Source organism: Eptesicus fuscus, chromosome 14 (genome assembly GCF_027574615.1).
Source record: "Eptesicus fuscus isolate TK198812 chromosome 14, DD_ASM_mEF_20220401, whole genome shotgun sequence".
Lineage (NCBI taxonomy): Eukaryota > Metazoa > Chordata > Mammalia > Chiroptera > Vespertilionidae > Eptesicus > Eptesicus fuscus.
This window is the reverse complement of record NC_072486.1, coordinates 15,185,097-15,197,935: the sequence shown is the minus strand read 5'-3', so window position 1 is coordinate 15,197,935 and position 12,839 is coordinate 15,185,097. Positions and strand designations below refer to the sequence as shown.

General features: G+C 35.5%; 1 protein-coding gene across 1 annotated transcript in view; it reads left to right on the top strand.

Annotated features, from left to right (window-relative positions):
- The window catches only part of ITGB8 (integrin subunit beta 8), a 78,493-nt gene that overhangs the window by 20,736 nt on the left and 44,918 nt on the right, over positions 1–12,839 (top strand). The window contains exon 2 of the mRNA XM_008148286.3: positions 5,698–5,783. Coding sequence (XP_008146508.2) covers positions 5,698–5,783 — 86 coding nt within the window. The remainder of the gene's footprint in view (positions 1–5,697; positions 5,784–12,839) is intronic.

Below are 12,839 nucleotides of genomic sequence, written 5' to 3'. Positions count from 1 at the left end.
TTTGATGTATAATTTTATAGCAAATTACAATAGTTAAAATGAATTTTTCAATTAATTGTATATGAGCATAGCTGAAATATGCATTTGTTGCAAAACAACATTTTAGTAAGCTGAAGTTTTGCCACAAATACATTAATTTAATTATATCTGCTTCTTTGTCTATTTCAACAGTAAAGTTATATTTCATATATTCTGAATACTAAGTAAAAGAGCAAATGAAAAATGCTAATAAATGAAGAATGCGGTTTTGTATTATGTTTATATGACATTCAAGGGGAAATAAGTAGGAGGAAGAGAGAAATACCAGCAGTTATCCTATTTCCTTGTTCCCTGTGTTTTGAGACACTGCCTCGGGCTCTATCTTCCTCTTAATCCATCTGGAGATCTTCAGAGCTTTCTACCCAGATCCACCTTTCCCAGACAGCTCCCTATGCTTCTACTTTTTCTCCCAGGCCCCTTTCTTTAATCCTTACTAAAATTGAATTGCCTTTGGTTTTAGTTCCTGTGCCTGCTTTTCCAAGAAGTAGCCCTAACCACCCTCCCCTCCTTATGTGTTTGTAGGGGCTTTTAGGAAACAGTTCCTCAATCAAAATGTGGAATAACTAGGTAACGGCAAATTATCTATTTGTTCGTTGTGATTTTTTAAATCAAATGATAGCATATGGTAAATTTCTGTATACAAGAGAGCTTTCAATAATCAGGTAATATGTTTTAAAGGTATCTGTAAAATGTACAAGACCATGATACACATCGAGAGCCAGGAATACCCAAAGTTATACTTCAAACTTTATTCTATGTGTGGTCAATTTGCCTGGTTTTGAGTGCTATCAAAGTATATTATGGACCCATTATAACAGTGCTTACTTTGTTGTTGTTTTCTCAAGGAAGTAGCTTTTATAATTACCCAAATTTAATTTAATTTGTAGAGTAAATGTAATTAGGAAGAGAATACTGCCTGGGGAAAAAGTGCATTTCTGCTTTTTTCACAAATCATTCTGTCTAGGAGTAACAGGAGAATCTAGAATGATTTATTCTTAATACCAAGGACTATAATATTTATCAGTTTTAGTTGTTCCTTCTTCCAGATAACTGTGGAGATCCTTTAAATTTTGTTGAAATTTTGTGGCATCAATTTTAGAACAGAAAAACATTAAAAGTGTTTCCTAAAACTTTCACTGATCTGATCACTTGATTTACAGAAAGATCTCAATCTAAACATTGAAACTTCTATTGTCTTCTTTAAATTTTTTTATCTATTTCCTTCCTCCTTTCACTTCTATGGATTAAACATTCTCAAAATAATATGAATAAGCCCATCATCTAAATTAAAGAACATCCAAGAGAGTGTCATGAGTATGCAGTTTCCCAATTTTTGTTTACTCTATCCTGTTAACAATGGATATTTATTATACCTCATGAAAGAAGTTAAAGAAGTCATTTCACATATGTCCTAAACATTTAACTCTGGGAAGCAACTCAAAAATTATTCAGATTAAGTTAATGTTCACTTTGCAAAATGTGAACAAAATGAAGGTGTTATAAGACATTTTCAGAAACCCAATTATAGTCGATAGTCATGCCAAAATTTAACCTGTGATAGATTGGACTGATGTGTGTATACCTGACTAAGTTAGATCTTAAGAATCATTTTTAAATAACTAAAATACAGTAACTTTTACCTTAATAGGGATTTTTATATATTAGCTATATTTTTAAACCTTTGCCTTTATGACCCAAGTGACTTTATTTTGAAAACAGCCAATTACATTTACAACAAACTTAAAGACACATAATGCCTTCCTTTTTTAAAAGCTAGAATTAAATGCACATTTATGTATGAATATATGTATATATACAATTAACCATTATAATATTAATTATAATAACACTACAATAGTCCCTTTACTGAGTGTCTACTATACCATAAGTACTATTCTTGGCATGCGTATACTTGCTCATTTCATCTCATATTGGTATTTTATATAAGTGTAGTTAGCCCAGGGTTACTGTGGAGGAAATGGAGCCCCAGCAGATTTAGGTGACCAGCCTAGGGGCACATAGTAGCTACTATGGAGCAGTGCTATGAAAATTTGGAACCTTGCTCCCAGTATTCATTTAGCAATACTAACTCATCACATTTACTACCTACAGTTGTAACAAAATGAGAGAAAAGCAAGACTCACAGCCCATGCGTATGAAGGAATAAAATTATTCAGAAAGTACAAACATACTGATGATATGATGTTACATCCTCCACTGATTTCTGTCAAGGCAGCACATTTTTTAATGACATGTGATTTGTGAGGCACTTAGGACTTTAAAAAAAAAAAAAGTACAAAAGAGGGTTCTGAGGCTATGTGGTTGAAAATATTATCCTTCTGCTTCCATTGGCTTAAGAATTTCCAGTACAATCCACTTTAAAAAACTATCCCTAATGAAAACACGGTGCTAGAACATAAAGAACAAGGTCTTTATTGCCACAACACTGGACAAGGAGCTCCTACCGTCCTAGAGGGAAGAAGAACCGCTCAGGCACACCCTCTAATGAGGTGTCGGCAATGAGAGCTGCTAGAAACCACCTCTGGAAAGTCGCCTTCCTGTGATACTGGATCAGGGATGGGAATGAACTGAGTAGACCCAGAGGCTGATGACAAACTGCCAGTGTCTGTAAACAGAAGTCATACGTTGATTTGTGGACAGTGTAAAGCTTTCCACTTGCACAGAAGTGTGTGTGAGAGAGACAGACAGATACACACACACACACACACATTCCTAACACATAGTGACAATAGCCCCATAGTAGCATATCCACTTGGTGTAAAGAATTGCTATAATTGGTGTAACCTTTTTTGTGTTAGGTTTTTTACTTAATTGCATGTTTTAAAATTTAAAAAAAAAATCCTTAAAATGCTCTTTACCAAAGTGTATCTGGCTTGTCTTCTGTAAATTCTAACCATGACACTCTACAGCAAGAACGTTCGACACTGTTCCCCTGGAGTTCAATTTTTGGCCTTCCTCCAGTTCTGCAGAACTGTAAGGCCTACCCACCCACCTCCTCCATATCCATTTATAGGATCAATTTTCGGTAGTCCTATAGACTCTGAGAAATGTCAACTTTTAAACCTGGGAAGTATTGACAGAACCAAAGTCTCTATCCCTCATAGTCATCATCCTCAGGTGTCTGAAGTTTCAGAACAGAGGTTGGCCTAGAGCTTTTTAAAGGACGCAGCCAGAAAGCAGAATATAAAGAAAATAGATTTTTGTTTGTATCTTCATTATTTACCTCATGTGCTATGGAAGTGGGAGCCTGACTTGAACTTGAATTTGGGTTGACCTAGGACAGAGTGAGAAAACCATTACAAACATGAGGAGCAGAACTGTAGGGTCTGCTGCTTCCCTTCCAGGAGATTGCAATCTTAATTGCCAGAGCAAAAGTCCTACCGAGTCAGTAAAAGGCTTGGTCAAGTATGATCTGCAGTAAGCTTAATTCCATGTTCCCACTGGGTTAAGTTTAAGAGTTGTAAAGAGTTAGTAAAGGTCAAGTTGGATCTGCAAATGTGCTTGATTTCTGGACCTAAATTGGTTTTCTTTCTGGAAACAAGTAAAAAGGTCACTCCCTCTTCTGACTACTTTAGGAATAAGCATCTTTTACAGTTTTGCGCTAAGCCAGTTGGAAGGATTTTAGGCTATTGGAGTCTTCCTAGTTAGATGGCCACACTGGTAGTAAAGGGAGCCCAAAACAGTATTTCTTTTTTGTCCTTGGAATTCCAGGCCAGTGCATCTATATTAGTGAAAGAGTTTTAGATAATGTATTTTAAAAGTTGGTATAAAGCCAAGGACAAAGGGTACAAGGGAACACAGAGAGGAGATAATAGAACAGCAGGGATGTTAGGGAAGGATACTTGCAGCTTAACTCATTGCTATCTCGGGAGTTACAGGGAAGAGTACTCACTACCACCCCAGTTAGCACCTCTCTGCTATGATTACTCTCCTACAGTTCCTCTCTCTTCTCACTGCCAACACCCACACCATACCACCTCCAGGTCAGAACTGTTTTCGCCCTGTATTCTAGAATGTTTGGGGCAAGTTGTAAAAGAGAAACCAATTGGATGGGGACAGCTAGAGACTATGTGGGCTCTATTCTCTTTCAAACCATCATGTCCATGTGTGATTGTGCATGCACACAGAGTCTTCTTTCATGCCTGTTACATTTTTAAAAGAGACGGGCACAGATTAGAAGAAAAAAGAGACATCCTAGATATGACTGCCTCTGGGGAACCGTTCCTCTAAAGCAGTGTGATGGGGCGGGGGAGGTTTAGATGGGAGATACCTGTATACTATTAACAATAAAAAATATTTTAAAAAAATAGAAATAAAGCAGAGTGAGCATCTCCTCACTATGTTCATAGTGCCCTGGTGGTCCCTCCCTTGTGCTTATCACACTGTATTTCACTGTCTGCTTATATAGTTCTCTTCTCACCTGAACTGTGAGGTACTTACAGCTAGCATGTCAATGCTATTTACTGTGTGCTTGTGAGTGAGTTGAACAGTATGCTGTGGTTTCCAGTGTCCTTGGGATATTTCAGAGTAAACAGTAAAGGATAGAATGTAGGAAGCATGTAGGGATAATACAGAAAGGATGTGGCCCTGGCTGGTTTGGCTCAATGGACAGAGCATTAGCCTGTGGATTGAAGGGTCCCAGGTTTGATTCCGGTCAAGGGCACATGCCCAGATTGTGGACTCGATCCCCAGTAGGTGGTGTGAAGGAGGAAGCCAATCAATGATTCTCTCTCATCATTGATGTTTCTCTCTCCCTTTCCCTTTCCCTCCAACATCAATAAAAAATACATTTTTTTAAAAAAGAAAGGATGTGATTATTCCACTAAAAACTCATAACAAAGTAATTTATGACTCATTATTATATTTTATGTGTTTAAGTATATAATGATGAGCCTTTTTTTAATGGTGTAAGTAGTTTGTGGCTAGAGGGACAAAGGTAAATAGTTTCCAAGTACAATTATGTTATTAAAATGTCACAGCCAAGTGTGGGTATCTACGGAAAGTGAATTGGTCATGAATTAAAGTGGTCCAGTCAGAGTAATTAAATGAACTAAAACCATTCATTTTAACTACGTTACCTTTAAAATACTGAATCATGTTTGGTTCTGATATTCTTCAAGTCAAAATAATCAATATTAACACAAATTAATTACAATATATGTCCTTCAAGATTATTTCTCAGGAAGGCCATTCACTATAACTCAATGTGGATTTTCCTGTTGAGATTGAGGTCTGTATTTGATTATTCTTATAGGAAAAATTCTAGATCCAAAAACACCTCATTGGTTCAGATAATATAAATACCGTGAAACTTCAACACATTAAACACTTTGGAGGGTTCTCTACTATTGCAGCAGAATTCAAGCCAAACCCCAAAACCTAGCTAAAATCATAGTTCTACTATTCTCATCTCCCCCAAATAATAAAACCAAATAATAACTATCCAGGAAATGCAATACCTATTAATAGCAATGAGCAGGTTAACGCCTCCCAAAAGAAGTTGTGTATTTTTTGATGTCATGTACTTAAAACTATTGCCATCTTATTTCAGTTTTCAAAAAGCATTTTGGTCTAGAAGTGCATATACTTCCCAATAGGAGAATAAGCCATAACCCCTCATTTTGTCTTCCATTTCAGAAAACAGCAGATGTGCATCTTCGAATGCAGCATCCTGCACCAAGTGCCTTGCGCTGGATCCAGAATGTGGATGGTGTGCTCAAGAGGTGTGCCTAATTTTTTTTCTTTCTTTGTTCTTTTTTTTTTCTCTTTTCTGTTTTTCTCACAATCACCCTTCTCTCTAGCATAATTTCATTGCCCTGAAACTCCATACCTTGAAGGTGCATCAGGAAAACGATACTGATGAGCATCAGGAAAATTTTATTTGGTTTTATGCCTGGAAACAGCATATCTGGCTGAATATAAAGTATAACCTTTTTATTAGGAAAATTATGGTAATTTTGAAATGAAGTGCAAACCATTTTATGTTTTCCATCTGTTCTATAGAGAAAATTGGCAAACGCAAAGAGTAACTTTTGCTTAGGTCAGAAGGCTTTGTGTGAAATTCTTGCTGCAGCTCGGGGCATTCGGTTATATATCCAAGTTGGATCATTGTCTTGTACTTGCTTATTAGAGAAAAGCAAGCTAATTTATTGGTCTGTTTCATTTTTTTTAATACTTGGAGATAAGTGATTTACTCTATCATAATATTGTGTATCAATTCTTTAGTTAGTTATGGAAAATGGAGTGCTTTTTTTTTTTACGTGATAGTGTGTACATTTAAATTCTGTGGTATAGAAAATAATTAAGAAATGTTTATTGTTAAAAATTTGTGTTTTATATTCTAACAAGAGAAACATATCCCAATATCATCTTAGTAAAATAATTATAATGCATTCCTTCTCTAAAGTAGTTTTGTGGGTGTTGGTGTTGGTAATCTCTAATTAGAACCACCTATTATATAAGTTGTAATGAAGAAGCCATCTGCTAATTTGGGGTTTCTATTATGAGACTGCGTAGGTAATTTTGTATTTATTTATGTAGCCCCTGAGAATTAGAACAGATAGAACTTTAATGGCCTTTTGCTTGCGATGAAGAGAAATCTCTAGCTTTACTTCCTCTGATTTAGCTCAACAACTGCACCTATCATCATCTTTCCAACCTCTCCTATTACTGCTTGCTCTTATGCATCCCTAAGGAGGAAAAAAGAAAGGTGAAAAGTAGCAAAAGATAGTGGATGTTACTTTCTTCCATGAAGCAAGGCAAGAAAGTGGTAGGGGAGGGATTCATGGAATAGTAGCCATGTCTGAAAGTAAGTGCCCCTCCTACTGACAGCCTCAAGGCTTCTGAATGTGGCCTGGGTTTTACCAGTGAAAAAATCAGATGTCACTCAAAACTAGAGTTTCTCTGTCAAGAATGCGTCATAGCTTGATGTTTCCTGACCCTAACCCAATACTCCATTTTAGATTTTTACTGTATCACTAAGGAAAATCCTTAGAGTCATGGAGTTTGGGCCAACTTGACATCAGTTGCTGAGAACTTTAGTGTGTGTAGTTTAGAAGACCTTTCAAAAGATGGTTTGGAAACCCAGTTATCAGCTAAATGCACCATGCCAGCCATATAGAAGGTCTGGTTCCAAAGGGACCCCCTCTCCATCTCACACCGCTGCTGGCACGAAAAATCTGGAGAGTCACAGTTATGGGAGTTGCAATGTCAGGCCTGCCAGGGGAGGAGGGATTTTGAGTATTCAGAGGCATGGCCGGTCAAATGGAAGGAGGTAAGCCAAGGGAAGAGGTGGGTGGCTGCCAGGACAGAGAAGACAAAACCTGTGTATGCTCTTGATCAAATCCCCATAAAGGGATCTCAGAAAATATTCAGAAATGACTTGGCTGTTCATGTCTCAAAATATTCTATGTACTGAAGGGTAGTCTAATTTAGAGGTTGAAAAAGCAGGCTCTGAAATGAGATCACCTTGGATTCCAATCCCAGTTCCATCCATTTCTAACCATAGTAACCATATTAACATGTCCTCTGAACCTCAGTTTTCCCTAGCTCTAAAATGGACATAATAACTGCACTTATGACACACTGTTGTAAAGATTAAGTGAAACAGTGTGTGGGAAGCACTTGGCAAACAGACATTGCTTAAGAAATGGGAGTTGTTATTATAAGAACTTTGGTGAAACTCTGGAGCAATTCATTCAGGCTTAGGAAAATCAGTATTGCCTGCGTTAAGAACACAACCCTAGGTGAAGCAACCAGTGTTAGGACTTGGCCACTAGACACATCATTAACAGAAGGAGCTGTCCACTCCTACAGGCTGACTTGACATCACCAAGAGAAAGAATGCAGTGGTTAGTTTTGAAAGATCGCCCACCGCTTAGGTAAGCGTGCAACTGATGTCTATTATTCCTCAATCAGCAAGGGTGTAGGGACAGAGAAGGAAGATGTGGTTTTATCTGTTCTTAAGCCTGGCTTATATGATTTTCAAAGCTGGTCAAAAGTAAAAGAAATGCTGAAGAAATTCATTACCATCAAATCAATAAATGTATTACAAGAAATGTTAAAGGGGCTTCTTCAAAATAAAGAACAAAAAAATATGAATAAGAAAATATCGCAAAGAAAATTCTCACTGACAAAGGCAAACACATAATAAAAGCAGTAGTTCAACCAACACTAAGCCAGTACAAAGGTTAAAAGGCAAAAGTAGGAAGATCGTATGTAATTACAACAGTAAATTAAGGGATACACACAAACACACAAAAGAAGGTAGAATAGATTGAAAAAAATAAAAATAAACATGGAGGGGGTGAGTAAAAATGGTAGTGATTTTAGAATGTGTTTGAACTTAAGCGACTGTTAACTTAAAATAGACTGCTATAATCATAGGTTGGTATATATGAAGCACATTGAAACCACAAACCAGAAATCTACAAGAGATATACAAGAAATAAAGAGAAAGCAATCCAAACACAACACTGCTAAAAGTCATCAACATACAAGGGAAAAGAGCAGGAAACTAAGAAAATAAGAGAACTACAAAAACAATCAGAAAACTGTTAATAAAATGGCAATAAGTACATACCTATCAATAATTACCTTAAATGTAAATGGATTAAATTGGCCAGTCAAAAGACAAATGGATAAAAAAGAAATGGTACATACAGGGTGTCCCAAAAAATGTATATACACTTTAACAGCTGACTCGATTACATTTTGAAAATGAAATGTATTTTAATAAACACTGCTTTTATAATTATTCAAAGTGTGTATACATTTTTGGGACACCCTGTATATACAATGGAATATTACTCAGCCATAAAAAGAATGAAATCTTACCACTTGGGACAACATGGATGGACCTAGAGGATGTTGTCTTGGGTGAAATGAGTCACAGTGAAGGACAAATACCATATGAATTCACTTATATTTGGAACCTAAGAAGCAGAATAAACAAACAAGCAGAAACAAACTCATAGATACAGAAATAAACTGATGGCTCCCAGATGGAAGTGTGTTTGAGGGGCTGGGTGAAAAAGGTGAAGGAATTAAGAAATATAAATTGGCAGTTACAAAACAGTTATGGATGTAAAGTACAGCTTAGAATATAGTCACTAATATTGTACTAACTATGTATGGTATCAGACTTATTAGGATGATCACTTCACAAGTTATTATAAATGTCTAACCAGTATGTTATACACCTAAAACTAATAATAACATTGAATGGGAACTGTAATTGAAAAATAAAATTTTAAAAGTTTAAAGAAACTTAATTGGTATCTATTTTTCTTCAGTATTCATGCCCTGAAGCTAAATTAATGATCAGTTTGTTGTAACCACTTTAGCTAAGAGACTCTTATGACCTGAATAAAATTAAACCTATGAACATATAGTACATATATATATATATGACTAGTTATTTCACTAGTTATATATATCTATCTATCTATATATCTACCTATCTATCTATATATATATATATGACTAGTGAAATAACTAGTACTAAGAATGACAATTGTACTATAAATAACAAAGCAATGAATAAAGTAAAACAAAAACAAGAAAAAACCTCTCTGTGTATTCTCTCTCTCTCTCTCTCCCTGTGTTCTCTTTTTTCTTCCCCTCCCCCACCCATCTCTTTCTTTTTAATAACAAAAAATAAAAGATTCCTAGAAAATTTACACAGGATATATACGCAATTTGCCTACATTCTTGTGTAGCATGTAAATCTGCATATATATATATATATATATATATATATATATATACATATATATATACATATATATATGTATGTGTGTGTGTATATATATATATATATATATATATATATATATAATTTACCTTCTCTTTCTCTCCATGCTACAGAAAAGCAATTGAAAAATATTGAAGATAAACAGAACCTTATCAATATTACCTAGTTTGCCTCATGTTCATTTTTAACATATGTGAAGGACTTGACCAGTCTCTTCCTCTCCTGCCTGATATGTCAGATACAGGTTGTGATTGCATAGCCAGAAGTTTAGAGGGCAGCCTGGAGCATAATTATATTAAAATATGATACCAAGGGCATTCACTATCAAAAAGAAGATGTTAGAATTCTTTCATTTCTGTGCAGATTGCCAAATCTGAAACTCAGGACTCAGAAATGAGGAGGATAAAAAACTTTTCTTATGTATCTCCCCAGATTATTCCATTAAATGGGTGAAAGTAATAACTGAAGAAAAGCCAGCCAGGGTAACTTCAACATGGCCTTTTCATTCTAAATAGGTTTTATTATTTATTTATCTATTCAAAAGATAAAGTAATGTATTTTAGAAAGAAAAAGAATACACTCGTTATGTAATAAATACAATGAAACACTTTATATGACATAAAATTTCCATGTCTGTAATATCAATTCAATTAATAACCTCAAAATAACTAAATTTATACTTTAGAATTTGATGCCAAATTTAAAAACTCAACATTTGATTCTAGTTTTGTTGTTGTCGAGTTAATTGGGGTAACATCAGTTAACAAAACCATGCAGGGTTCAAGTGTATAACTAAACAAAACATCACCAAAAAGGTTTTAGATGCAGACAGTTGAAGTCTAAGTTAGCTTGAGTGCTTCTTGTAGAAAAAGTAAAACCTAAGAATTAGAAGAAATTAAAATGCCACAAAACACCAAAAATTAAACGGGTGTGGCTTCAAATTCTTGTCTTTTATACAAAGTGGAAAGTAGGCCACAGTGGATAGGGGCAGCATTCCATTCTTTATTTTGATGCCATGGTCTGTTCTTCCCTTTGCAACCCTAATTGTCAAATTGGCAATGTTTTTATGACTTAGTTGTGTGTGTTGTGTTTTTTTTCAATAGAAGTTAGCTACTTTATTCCTATTATTATTATTTCTGGCCTCTGCATTGGCCTTGCCTAAGCCCGACATAGTTCTTTCTGCCTGGGCATTTACACACTATGCTCCTCTTCCTGTATTTTCCTCCAGAAATCCCTGTAGCTCACTCTCTGATCCTTCAGTTTTGTTCAAATGTCATCTGACCATGCTATTTAAAAATGCAAACAAGAGCCCATCTCCTTTTCACATCCTTTTCAAAGATAGCTGGCATATATTATATTCATTTCAAGTGTACAACATAGTTTTTACATTGGAGTAAAAACAACCAGGCTGATTTAGACATTGCAGAAAATTGAGACTATTTGGCCTTTATCAGCAAACTGATTTGACATTTCAAGGTCAAATGTCATAGCATGATCTATACTTGCAGTGAATCAATCACATTCACTTCTTTTCAATTCTGTATATACAAATAGCAAAACCCCTGGCTGAAAAAAAAAAAATCAGTTATTTGTGCTTTATCCCTTTCCTGATTTAAAGGCTTGGGGCTCTTACATCTGTAAAACACATGTCGCCCTTGGTCTGTGTCCTTTCATGTGAGGCATGAATGAGCACACATTCCCCAGGCTCTGGCACAGGTGGGATTCCCCACCCCCATCTAGCCTGAGGCTTTCTGATGGAAAGTTACAATAAGAGGATGTGCCACCTTTCTCTGAGGAACTCCAAGTTGTTTATAAACCTAATCTCACATTCTTAGTACCTCTAAGTTTTATCAGTAGATAGGGTAAATCTGAATACACAAAATTAAGGCTTTGAACATTTTTAACTTAGGTCTAAAATCTAGGTGTATGGTCAATAGAAAAGCAAATTACATTTTTTCTGTTTCCATTAAGTCATTTACCAAATGACATCTGAAAAAATTGATTGAAAAGGAAATATTATTCTCTATTGTCTTTTCATTATATTTATATTACAAGTGTGATCAGTACTGTAAAAGCTCACATAGTAAACATACTTTTTCTGTTGCATGTTCTCCTTTTTTATTGTACTATAGCATTTTAAAATCATTTAAAAGAAACATTTTTAGCATTAAAGCCATAGGGAAAAAAAAAGCCATGGGTTTTATTTGTCCCATTGTTCCTAGTTCTCCAACCCTTGTTCTAAACTGAGATGGGAATTAAATTAAAATCCTTATATGAATGTTTTTATATTGCCTACCACCATCCCATCTAATTACTCTCCACTGCCAGGCATGTCCCTGTCCATAATTAGTGAGTGATCTCATAATCAACTAATATTAAACTTAATAATCTCCATAACCCTAGGACAATCTGTGCTTCCCCTAAGTTTAATGGCCATGATTATTACATTTCCTTGCTTCATTGCTGAATTCACTGATGTTTTATTGACTCTTTGATGATAGGAGCTCTGTCTATCTTGTTCTATTCTGTATCCTCCGCACCTAAAATACTTCTGTCTCTGAGTAAGTATTCAATCCACATTCTTTGATTGAATGATTAATTGATTGTTAATCCAGTTCTCTGAATCAGCTGAACTAAAGGAGGAATGACTGAATGCCAGATGGAAATAGCCAGGAAGGCCCTAGCCGGTTTGGCTCCAGTGGACAGAGTGTCGGCCTGAGGACTGAAGGGTCCCTAATTCAATTCTGGTCAAGGGCACATGCCTGGGTTGAGGCTTGAACCCCAGTATGGGGCATGCAGGAGGCAGCCTATCAATGAGTCTCTCTCATCATTGATGTTTCTATCTCTCTCTCCCTCTCCCTTCCTCTCTGAAATCAATAAATATATATTTTTAAAAAAGAAAAGAAATAGCCAGGAAGATCACTGAGCAAATAAATATCTAGCTAATGTGTAAGCAAATATCACATATAATTCAGGCCAACATTATATATAATAAAACATATTTCTGTACTTTTCAATACATATC